This window comes from Gopherus evgoodei, chromosome 3 (assembly GCF_007399415.2).
Source record: "Gopherus evgoodei ecotype Sinaloan lineage chromosome 3, rGopEvg1_v1.p, whole genome shotgun sequence".
NCBI lineage: Eukaryota > Metazoa > Chordata > Testudines > Testudinidae > Gopherus > Gopherus evgoodei.
In genome coordinates this window covers 151,666,713-151,679,241 of record NC_044324.1, presented here as the reverse complement: position 1 = coordinate 151,679,241, position 12,529 = coordinate 151,666,713, and the positions used below count along the sequence as shown (strand labels likewise).

Sequence of the window (12,529 nt, the reverse complement as noted above, 5' to 3'; positions counted from 1 at the left end):
AATAAAATTTCTTAACATACTTATTTTTTCTATCTCTGTGTAGCAGGTTCTGCTCTCCATTAAACTAGTGAAAATCTAAAGTAATTCTGTTGAGGTCAATGAAGTTACTCTATTTACTTCAGAGATTCAGAAATTTGCTCATTAGGATAGTGCCAGAGATCCAGATGCGATTTTTTTTTTTTAATTTATTTTTTGTTTAGTTTGGTCTCACCCATGCTAACCAAGGAGTTTTAATGTCTGAGGAAGCAACACATTCCTTAATCTCTGAACTTTGATCTCGCTAGATTACTTTTAATAACTTTGGAGGCAGTGGTGTTCAGTTTTCCATGGTTGATAGGGTGGTAGTGATGATGTGAGGTCTTGGTGAAGTTTAGAATGGGGGATATACTTGGATCTTCAGAAACAATGTGGTAGATTCTCTTTCCCTTCCTACCACATGCAAAAATATGACAGGCTTGTAGGCACAGTTGATTGGCACACTAAGATCAAGTACATCAACAGAGATTTATAAATGATAGCATTTAACCTCTAGAGCACAGTGTTTAAATTGATACTTAAGGGCACAAGTTAAAATAAGTTCTTCAGTGTCAAGCTAGTCTTCATTTAAGTACATCACCTAATCTACTTTCAGCTTGGTATAATATGCACTAGAGAAAACCATGATTGTAAAAGTAGATGTGTTATGGTTCAGGTTAGAGATGTATGGCATCTGCCCAGTTCAATTGCAGTGACAGACCAAACATTGCATTTGTTCGCAACTTGCTACCAGTATTATTAAGGCTTGGCCTGATGGGATCATTGACAGCTTTAATGACCTATAACTCATGAACTATTGAGCTTATAAACCAAATGTATCAATCTTTGGTAGTTCCCAGCCTTTCATTTGTACATGCTTGTTTCCACCTCAAGCACAATGAACTATATTGGACCTAAACTTGGCATTTAATTTAATTTGTTTCTTTTCCCCCCGTTTAAATTCTGGCTTTATTTTTGAGAATCACTAAAACTATAAAGTAAGAGGCACATCCTCAACTGGTGCTCCAGTGTCAATTTACACAATCTGAGGGTCTGCCTCTTAGTTTCTTATTTGCTCAAGAATGGGGTTTTCAGCAGCATTCCATGTTGGTCTAACCAGGTTTCATTGAAATCAATGGGAGCAGAATTTGGACAATGTTTAGTGCTTTTGAAAATCCCTTTCTAATGCTGTATGCTGCATAAAGCATCTGGGAATCCTAGCTTTCAAATTAAATAAAGCTTTAATCTCTGTCTAAAGCTTGTGATGTGACAGCTATGAAAATTGTGCCAGAATTGAACACCAGGAGTGAGGAAGCAAGATCAGAATAGAATTATTTGATTTTTTTAGTATTCTTACCAAAGCTGTCTCAAATGGCATTGTGGGATTCCATGCTTGCTTGTGTGTCAGAGATTTCTTATATTAGTTTCCCACTGACATCCAGTGGGGGCTGGTTGGTGCTCACCACTTATGAAACTCAGGCAGATATCTAAATGACTTAACACTCCTATTTTTTTAAATCTTTGCTGTTTTGAAATGTGTTCAGTTTACAAGTAATACAGTTTTTTTTCTAACTTTTAGTTCTGTGCACTCAACCTAAGAAATCAAGCCTCAGTCCTTTTCCCCACATCACCAGTAATAAAGGTTCTGCAGTCCAAAATAGGCCCTTGAATAAATCTGCACAGTCCTACTACCTATAATGGGTTTGTATAGGTATAACTGATTGGAACTTAAACAAAGAATTCTCTCAGTGGTTCTGTCAGTGTTTTTTGTGCAAGTGGGAATAGAGCCCTCCTTGCATACTCATAGCTGTGTGACCTCTGCAGAGGTACCAAGAGTAAAGTGCACTAAAATCTTAGGCCCTGATCCTACAAACACTTAAATATGTGTTTAATTTTGCTTTTGTGTGTGGTTCCATTGACCTAGTATGAGTAATGTTATGCACATGTTTTAAGTATTTGCAGGATGGGGGCCTTATCAGTAACTAAAAGTAGACATGTATGATGTAGTAAAAACTGACAGCAGATCTGTTGAATCCGAGGGTGCCATTTTTACATAGTTACTGTTCAGAGCAGAATTGTATTGTCATTTTATTTACTTTTGTTATTTGAATGTTAAGTTCTCTAAAATGTTTCAGCAGCTCCATAAATCTTAAATAATAGGTAAATGTTGTGCTTCACTGTAGTTTCTTTTCACCATGAAAATCAAGGGGCATTTGAGAGTCATCCTATTGGTGACAACGTAAGTAGTTTGTTTCCATGCTGAAAAGGAGGACCTCCCCCTACCCCAATGATAGTATTATTGGTGCCTCACTTCATCTTCTCTTGGTATGGATATGGAAACTGCTTGTGACGTCAGCAGCAAGGGACTCAAAATGTATCTTAGACTTTTTGGGAAAGGAGTCAAAGCAGATGTAAACTTGATGTTAACATTTATTTAAGGTTTAGGGAAGTATTGAGATGTTTTATTAAATTAACTGAACAGGAAAAACATGAAAAATTTGGAACAAGTTAGGGCCAATCCATGTGTTAAGATCCAAGTGTGAATAGCTGAGGCCAGAAATATTCTGATATATCATCAAATGCTTTCTGGAAAAATGATAATGAAGTGAAGAGAGAGGAATTTTTGTTGTTTTCATGGATACTAAATCTACTCTGACTATCAGATAGTAAAAAGGGGAGGGGAATATTCACATAGCATATGAAGTAGAGTCTAAAAAGTTACTTAACATTGCCCTTTCTAGTTCTTTATCGAAAAAAATTTCCATAAACTTCTACAAATATGCTAGAAAATCCTCATAGTTCCTCCGCTAAACTGTTTTAATGGCCTCCTCTTGTATGTGATTGTATTGCATTTGCCCAACTTTTCAGTGCTATTCATTTTCGTACACTAAATGACACCAGGCAGTTTTAACCACTAACTTTTTGTTGCTGTTATTTTTAACTTCTTATTTTGACCGTCTTCTTTTTAGTTTGCAGCAAAGAATCCTGTGGCACCTTATAGACTAACAGATGTTTTGGAGCATGAGCTTTCGTGTGTGAATACCCACTTTGTCAGATGCATGTAGTGGAAATTTCCAGGGGCAGATATATATATTGCTGGCATATGATAGCGTATATTACATTGGTGGAGGTACAGGTGAATGAACCGGTGATGGTGTGGCTGATCTGGTTAGGTCCTGTGATGGTGTCACTGGTGTAGATGTAGTATAATGTAATATACGCTATCATATGCCAGCAATGCCCCTCTGCTATGTACATCGGCCAAACTGGACAGTCGCTACGGAAAAGGATAAATGGACACAAATCAGATATTAGGAATGGCAATATACAAAAACCTGTAGGAGAACACTTCAACCTCCCTGGCCACACTATAGCAGACCTTAAGGTGGACATCCTGCAGCAAAAAAACTTCAGGACCAGACTTCAAAGAGAAACTGCTGAGCTTCAGTTCATCTGCAAATTTGACACCATCAGCTCAGGATTAAACAAAGACTGTGAATGGCTTGCCAGTTACAAAACCAGTTTCTCCTCCCTTGGTTTTCAGACCTCAACTGCTAGAACAGGGCCTCATCCTCCCTGATTGAACTACCTCATTATCTCTAGCTTGCCTGAATATATATTTATACCTACCCTTGGAAATTTCCACTACATGCATCTGACGAAGTAGGTATTCACCCACGAAAGCTCATGCTCCAAAACGTCTGTTAGTCTATAAGGTGCCACAGGATTCTTTGCTGCTTTTACAGATCCAGACTAACACGGCTACCCCTCTGATTCTTTTTAGTTTGACAGTCTTCTTTTCAGTATAATTCATAACTCCTGGCATCTTTGGTTAATTTGTATCTTAAGGGTATCTTTTCTTCATCGTTTAGATTAATTAATATGTACCGTGCAATAGTATTACATTTTCATTATTTCTATCATTATTTTAAAAGTATACTTTGAACAAATGCATTTGCTTATTGTTGTTGCTGATACTTCTGATTCACACCAAACTAATCTTTCATTCACTATGATATTCGGCAGTTGCTAGGCAACCCACACACTAAGTTGCTGACCCTCCTACCCTTTTTAAGATAATGCAGATAAAGGGGTTATTCTAATGAATTTTCTTTGTGAACTGCAAATCAGACTCACGTTTTTGATGTTATTGAGTTAAATTATTTTGAAACACTGAATTATTATTTAGAGATTCATTGCTACTCTAATTATGAGTTAATTGTAAAAAATTTGAGAGCCTCTGAAAATGTTAGTTTCTTTCATATTAAGATTCATTTGGATGTGATATATGTAGTTGCCTCTCAAATTTTAGCCATTTGCATTTGATACAAAAATAAATTGTTGCTGATTAATACAAAGTTGTAGACTGTTACACGTGTAATACTAGATGCTTCACATCACAACTGCTATGTAGGACCATAAGTTGTCTGTATTTTTAAACCATCAATTCCTTCATAATTTCCTCTTATACAGAAAGTGGTATAATAGTTCCTCCATTAGCATTAGAAAAAATAGAGACTCAAATACAGGGTGTGTTAATTCATCTTTTTCCACATTAGGAGCTATGCTTAATTTTCTCCCTGTATTTTTAGAATATATATGAATGATAGAATTTTTTGAAAAGAAATAGCAGTTATTAAAACTGAATGTGCTATCTCATTTTAAGATTTTGTATCTTTGTCTTTCCTGAAGTAGTGAAATTAGACTTATAAATTAAATATAATTTTCATCTCTCAATTCATGTTGAACCCTTTATTATTCAGGATGAAGTGGCTCACACTCTTACAGAAAGCAGAGTATTAAAAAACACTAGACACCCTTTTTTAACGGTAAGTATTGGGAATACAGAATAATTTTTTTAAACGAGTAATTTTTAACCTGAGGGATATACCGTTATTAGAAAAAAATTGTAAATAAATACATTTTAAAACTTTATATAACTCATGTGAATTAGGGTGGCAAATATCTTGAGTTTATGGTAAACTATAAGAGTTTGGAAAATGCATTTAAGGTTTGCGGTTTAGAAATACTAAAGGATCTAATAGTTTAATAGAGCTTAAATTATATGAAAGCAAAAAAAGTTAGTTGTAAAATTAAAATGTTGCTTTTTTTTGTGGATTCTTTTATTCATTAAAATAAAAATTGTTAAGTTGTAGAATTTTTTACACGCTGTCAAGAGACTGATTAGAAAAAAGTGGATTTTAAATGATTAGAAATTGAAGGCAAGATACTGAAACGCATGTTTGTGTCTGGCAAACTAAAGTATAATAACAATAGTTCAGTATTTTTGTGTGCTGTGTGCTGATTAAATGTTTTAAAATATGTAATATGGACAATAATATGTATTCATCGTTTTTATTATGTATTAACAAAATAAAGGAAATAGAATGACAGATTAAATCCATTTGAGGTTCACTGCAAATTAAGGTTAGTCTACAGTTAAGAAAACCAGTTTCCCAATATAAAACTAAGTTAAATCCCTCCTCACTCTCAATTTACCCAAAAATATATTGATGTCACATTTTCAGAAAATTAAGAAAAACAAATAATTTTATTCTGATCTTCTACTATGTTTAACAAAAACAATGCTTAGTGGGTTGTAACTTTAATCTGGAGACTATTACAGATTTTTATTTCTTATTTTTTAAAATAAGGCTAATTATAATATGAGCACGATAAACTATATATACACTGATTTATAAACAACCATTTAGACAGCAATGGATATATAGATGATAAAGGTTTTTTGGATTTATATTAAACTAGATATATTAAAACATTATTCTAAAAGTATATCAGGAGATATGAGAACTTCAGAAGTTTCTTAAATTTCAGAGTATCAAGATAGGCAAGAATATGTCTACCATAGCCCATTTCAGAATCTAGAACATGTGACAGTAGATTCATCATCTCTTAAAGTGCCTTCCATGTTTATGGTGCTGAACAAATATTAGAGATATGATCATTTACCAGTTGTAAATTTGTTCATTCACTCAAGATAAAAGAAACCTACACTTCATGTCTGGAAGGTTATTTCCTAAAATGTTAGTATTTGTAACAAGAAAGATTAAATAAATTAACAAAATGATTATTTGGTATTAAACAGAAAGTAAATAGAAAACTCCTCATCTTCGGCTTCAAGTCAAACCTGTAACTCTGGTTCTTGAACTCTGCCTTCATATAGATGAGGTCTTCCTGGAGTTTCCCAAGCCAGACCCTCTTATAGTTCTTCTCAAGCTGGTCAGGAAGTGGTTTTCCCTTTCAGCAGAAATTTTTGAGATTTCAAAAAGTTTTCCTAGTTCCAACTGAGATGACAGGTCAATCCTGAAAATTTTTGTGAACCAAATATCTGAAAGAAATATTGGATCGGTTCAGTGAAAACATTTTGTTTAATTAATTTCAAGATGTTTCATTTTGATTGTGACCTTTTTAATTTGTAAACTATTTTTACTATACATTACATTATGAAATGAAGTGATTTCACAATGAAAAATTGAACTTCAGATTTGAAAATGCAGAGAATGGGGCACTAACAATTTCAGGGTTTTTTTTTAATTTGTTTATTTTTAAATTGAAACAGGAACTTTGTCAAAACGAAAAAGTTTGGTTTTGATGAAACGGCAGTTTCCAATTAAAAAATTTAGTCAAAAAATTTGTGACCAGCTTCTTTTAAGTAAAGATAAATAGGAAGGAGGAAGATGAGCTGAAATTAACTTTGTTCTTCAGGGAATAGATAGTACCTCTGCTACATACGTTGATATAATTTCTTAATTTCCCCCTTTAAAAAGTACTAATTTTCTCCTTCAAAGTGGTATATATAATTCAGATATTCAATTTCATCATAAACTCTGTATATAGCATAATGTCCTATTGTGATGACTTGTTCATTTTGCTGTTTTAAAAGCTATTTTATGGAGGCTGAGGCTGACATTATAGCTACACTTGGCAGACCAAGTAGACATTTTGGGCCAAATTGTGCTCAGCTTGCCTAGTAGCACAAAGGAGTATATGACGCATATGGGTACATGGGGTGGGGAGTGGGCAAAGCCTTGGCCTTGCTCCTCAAACCACTGGTCACATAGCTGGTATGTCTGGGAGCTATATGCTGTACCAGGTATAGATCCAGCACAGTTTTCTCCCTTCCCAGAGCAGCCGGGAGAACAGCAGGGCAGTTGACTCCCTTAGCCACAGTCTCCCTCCTGGGCTACTCTAGGGACAGCACAACAACGTGCAGCTCTACTTATTCTAGGTACGTTGTTAAGTCATGATCTATCCTTTCATAATTACATTGAATCTTGCTACACTGCATTTCAAATAATTGGGCCAAATGCATATCTGTAATGGATTTATAGTCAGTAGATTTACACCAGGAATGACTTTGGCCTATCATGAACCATTCAAACCTTGGGAAGTCAAGAATAATAAATGTTAATTTTTAAAAGTTATCTTATTTTCTGTATTACTAATTTGGCACTGAAAAGATGCTCAGCATTGTACAGTACATTAAAATAAAGGCAGTATCTGCTTTGAAGATAAGACAGACAGACATAGGGATCCCATTGAAGGTTCCTCCTTGCTCCCCTCCTCCCACAATATTAAAATCTTTCTTCTTATGGGTGCCATAGAAAAAGTGGGTTTGGGGTGATATTAGAATGAGGAGAATGTGGTGGTGGAAGATGTGTGGCTAATACCACACATTTGGAAGCGAGGAAGACATTTCATTTCCTAGTAGGATTAGAAATGCCAGTAGAAAACTATGCTTATTTTTAATGGCAACATAGTAAAAAATAATTATCTTAATGTACACTGTGCTGAGTGAGCAAAATGTGTAGACTTTTCTTGTCAATGGTTTTCATAGTAGAGTGCTTCAGAAAGAGAAGTAGGAAACAGTGAGGATACATTCAAGCAATCAGATTTGTCTATTTAACAAGATACAATTAAATTTTCGTTACAATTCTAATTACTAGAAATCAGGTTAATATGTGAAGATAATTTTTTGTGTTTTGTTTTTTCTTCTCTTTAAGTCTTTGAAATATTCCTTCCAGACAAAGGATCGTTTGTGTTTTGTGATGGAGTATGTTAATGGGGGAGAGGTGAGTCAAAGAAAAAAAATTGCATTTACATTGGTATTATTGCCATTAGGTAGTATTTTTAAAGATGTACTTTGTCCTGAATTTTTTATTTGTGTTTGATGGAATTTTCTTAAAATAGGAAACTACCTATAAAAAGTTTAGGGCCAGATTTTCAAAAGTGTGCTTTGATTTTTGAAAATCTAGTTTGTCATATTTTAAAGTTTCAGTGCATGACAAAGAAATAAGTTTTTAGCTTTATAGCTATCAGGCTAGCCGTGTGCATGACTACGGCCTACTAGAGTCTCTTCCCTCCTGCAGCCTGTACTCCTCCCTCCAAGTTACATGTAGGTTGCTACATCTTTCCTTTTAACAACTGTAGTTGTGTCTTTTGTACAAGCGTTCGAATTGCTGGGGCCAGAGGTTACTAGTACATAACTCACTCCTAGGGATATGGCCTTTACAGCCATCTCCCTGCTGCCTGTTAGGCCTCATAATTCTTCAGTTGTGCTGGTCTTTGAACCAGTCTCCTACTTCTTGTTTGTGTTATCACTGTTTGGTGGGGCATTTGCAAACATCCTGTTGCTGCCTTTATTCTGTTGGTTGGTGTCCTGTTGGTCCTCTGTATTGCTCATATACCTCATTTCTTCCAACTCTCCTGTGTCAGGCCAGGATAGCTGAGGTTCTTCTTGTGTCTTCCTGATCCTTGCCTTCGGGTCCACCACTACGCCGCAGTTGTCTTCAGTTTTGTCTTTGCCACTGTTCTGAATCTGTACCTACCTTATTTGACCTGTGTTCCATTGCAGCTTGAACTGTTACCTTGTGCCATTGTTTTGTGTGGCTGTTTGAAGGTTGGACTGTAGACTTGCTCACCTCTGTGTAGTGGCCTCAGATCCTTGGCTCCTTTGTTGTAGTGGGATGCCCACTTAGCTTGGCATTCTCTAAACTGTTTCAGTGTACTGTCCTTTGTTCCTCTGCTGGGCTGCAGCAAACAGTCCTTCCTCAGAAGCAGTGTCTTGATTCTCTAACTCATCAGCCTCTGTCCTGGGCTACTCTCTAATCCCTGGGAGGGTTTATTATGATACTCCGATGTTGATAGGTAGAATGATCCCTTCCTGTCTGTCTTGCGTTTGGCATCAGTATCTTGGCTTTGACTGCCAACTTGGCGTTGAGGTTTTTTTTTTTTGTTTTTTTTTTTTTTCATGTATTGTGGGCCATTGTCTGAGCATAGGTCAGGTTTGCCATACCTTGTAAAATATGTCTTTAATTTTCTGATGACACTTCTGGCCTGAGTTTTTTCCAGGTAGTCCACCTCCCAGAAATTGGAGTACTAACCTACTTTGACAACGTAACTTTTAATAACAGGAACTAACTTTTTCCCAGGATTGAGCTGGGATTTTGTGAGGCTGTAGTCGCTTTCTGTTGATTACTTTATTTGTTGTGCAACTTGCAGTGTTCTGTGTACGCTCTGCTCTGCACTGGGCATTAATTCCTGAATAGTAGATACACTTCCTGGCTCATCTTAACTATGCTTCCTTTTTCAGGTGTGAAGCATGTATCAGTCTCATGATGTTTGCTCTTAAATTTGCTGGGATTATTGCTCAATTTCCTTTAAAAAAAAAAAGTGTCTTGCACACACAGTTCAACCCTCACCTGTGGTACTTGCTCTTTGGCATCTGGCCAGCCTTGGAGTATGAACTGTTTTAGTTCCTGTAGCACTCCGCCCTATTCAGTATTTTGTTGGTTTGCCTGGGTCCTCCCATCTGAAACGTGAAGGTATTGTAGCATATTAATAGACTCTATCTCCTGTTCCACAAAACCATCAGTGTTGTGCTCTGGAAGGTATGCCTCACTCAGCATATCCGCTGCCAGTAGTGATTTTCTTGTACAATACTTAATAGACTCCAGCAGCTTGATGCATAATGTGTTGTTGTCACTTGGGTGCTCTCAGCAATGACTTCATAGCTTCTGATGAGAGTGCACAACTATGTTATGCCCAAAGGTGAATTGTTGGCAGAGGTGAAAGTAAGCTCTTGCTGGTATGCTTTGCCAGACAGGGCTGGCTTCTCCAATGGTGATTTAAAGGGCCCAGTGTTCCAGCCACTGTGGGAAGCCCCAGGCCCTTTAAATCACCACCGTAGTTCTGGCAGCTGGGCTCAGGCAGGAATTTAAAGGTCCTGGAGCTCCGGCCCCTACGGGGAGCCCTAGGCCTTTAAAGTGCCGCCCAAGCCCTGCTGCTGGAGTGCCGGTGGCGCTTTAAAGGGCCCCGGGCTCCCCGCAGCGACCAGAGCCCTTCTACCACTACCCCAGCAGTGGCAGGGCTTCGGAGGCAATTTAAAGGGCCCGGGCTCCCTGCAGCAGCTGGAGCCCTGGGCCCTTTAAATCACCACCAGAGCCCTGCCGCCTCTACCCCAGCCCTAGCCCAAGCCCTGCCGCCCCGGGGTAGCGGTGGCAGGGCTCCTGCGATGATTTAAAGGGCCCAGAGCTCCACAGCAGCTGGAGCCCTGGGCCCTTTAATTCAACCCGGGGCTCCCAGCCTTCTCTGCAGCTGGTAGCTCTAGGGTGATTTAAAGGCCCTGCCTCTTCTGGTTGAGGCCACGCCCCACTCAGGACTCTGGCGTAGCAGTAAGTCCTTTAAGTTACTTTCACCCCTGACTGTTGGCATTCCATTCCACATACCACAGCCTATGGATCCTTTTCTCTCGGTTGCATACCCTCTTTCTGTGTCTGTCAGGGCTCTAATAGCAAATTCTGTGGGCTGCTGACTTTGTTGCTCTTAGGTCTCCTGCTGAGACATCACACTGAAGCTGTAGCTGCTCTGCAGGGCTGTAGTATTTCAGGACTGGTGCCTTGCTTATGATTTTCTTTACTCTTTTTCAAATGCTGCTTCATGAGTCTCTCACCATTCCCACACTGCATAATTGTGTGTTAAACTATCTCAAGGGCTCACAGACTTCTTATCGGTGTGCACTGAATCTGTGTAGACAGTTGGCCATTAATATAAATTGCTGGACTCCCTTCACTTCCTTTGGCCAGTGCATTTCCTTAATGTTTGTCAGTTTCTTGGAGACTGGCTGGAGTCCCTCAGAGGTCAACAGATGTCTGACATAGGGGACTTCAGTTCTCCTCATCTTCAGCTTGTGTGCATTCAACCCAATGTTCCACTCATGGCACTAGTTTATGAGTTACTGCAGCTTAGTATTACGGTCCTGGATTACCTCTTTTTACTCATGTTCTTCTCCTACAATAAGAATGTAGTTAGCTACAGTATTTATGCTTGTCAGTCTGTTGGATGAAGCCTGTTGATTACTGATTACTCTCGCCCCTTGCTCCACCAATATGGCCACCAGGTGCCCGTTATCTACCGGGTAATGAGCGTTGGGGTAGGGCGGAGGTTCGATCACTGGATGCCCTGGGGGGGGTGTCAAGTGCCCACGGGTAGCGACGGAGAGCACGCAAGCAATCACTCTTAGTGTTTAAGAGAATAAGGGTTTATTAAATGAATCACAGATAATGATAAGGGAGAACACGATCAGTTACATCTGGGGCTTACAACACACTACCAAAGCAAATAATACAAATACTGCAATTACAAATAAAAGCTGGCCCTGGTATTTTTCTAAGTCCCAATAGTTATCTAAATCATTCCAGGGGTTAGTAGAAGTGATATTGGTGCTATTAGTAATCATAAGTGCAGCAACTAATTTCCCTAAATAAATTGTGAGGCTTAACTGATCCCCCTTGCTTTCGAGATTTCCTGGTCGACGGGTTTCCCCTAGCAGGAGCCTCGGGGCGGCTGGAATCAGTCTTTGCCTCTTATCTACCAGTACAGAATACTTAACAGCTAATTATACTTACACATACAAACCACAAAAGTTTCATTACGGCCGGCAACCGGTTAGGCTTCAGGAAACGCGTGAGCCGAGAGAGCCTGCAGGGTGATCAGGCCTGGATACGGTTTCGACAGGAATTCGGGGGCTCTCCGCCCGTCCCCGGGAGGGGACCGGCAATATATAGTAAATTTGTCGTCATAGTTTGTGATAAGCCAATTGGGGGGTCGCGAGTGGCATATGCCCATACAAGGGAGGCAGACGGGCCCCAACATCTCTACCCAGGAAGCAACCGTCGCGAGGGGAACTGTGTCTCTTCAGGCTGGCTGACCACAAGGCTGCTTTTCCTGTTGCAAGTTCTGCTTTCAGAGCAGCTACGTGACCAGTGGCAGTTCTGAGGGCTGGGGGAAAAATCCGTTGGGGGGTGGAGGCCGGAGCACCCGTAGTCTGGCCCTGGGGCCCCACTTGGGGGTCTAACATGCCCCCATGCTCCGGCCGACAACACCCCACGTACCTAAACCTCAGTGTCTGAGTCAGCATCCACCCCTACGAGCGGACGTTTCTCAGTAGCCGAGGCAATAAGGGCACTTCCCACCATCCGCCGAACACAGGCCT

The 12,529-nt window shown here is 39.1% G+C and overlaps 1 protein-coding gene across 10 annotated transcripts in view; it reads left to right on the top strand.

Moving 5' to 3' along the window:
* Positions 1 to 12,529, top strand: part of AKT3 (AKT serine/threonine kinase 3) — a 283,027-nt gene that overhangs the window by 180,799 nt on the left and 89,699 nt on the right. For 9 of the 10 annotated variants that reach the window (XM_030557009.1, XM_030557016.1, XM_030557017.1 and 6 more), the window contains 2 exons: positions 4,779 to 4,844; positions 8,040 to 8,108. The exons of the other annotated variant lie outside the window; for it this stretch is intronic. In XM_030557009.1, the coding sequence (XP_030412869.1) occupies positions 4,779 to 4,844; positions 8,040 to 8,108 (135 nt within the window). The remainder of the gene's footprint in view (positions 1 to 4,778; positions 4,845 to 8,039; positions 8,109 to 12,529) is intronic. 10 annotated transcript variants of the gene reach the window in all.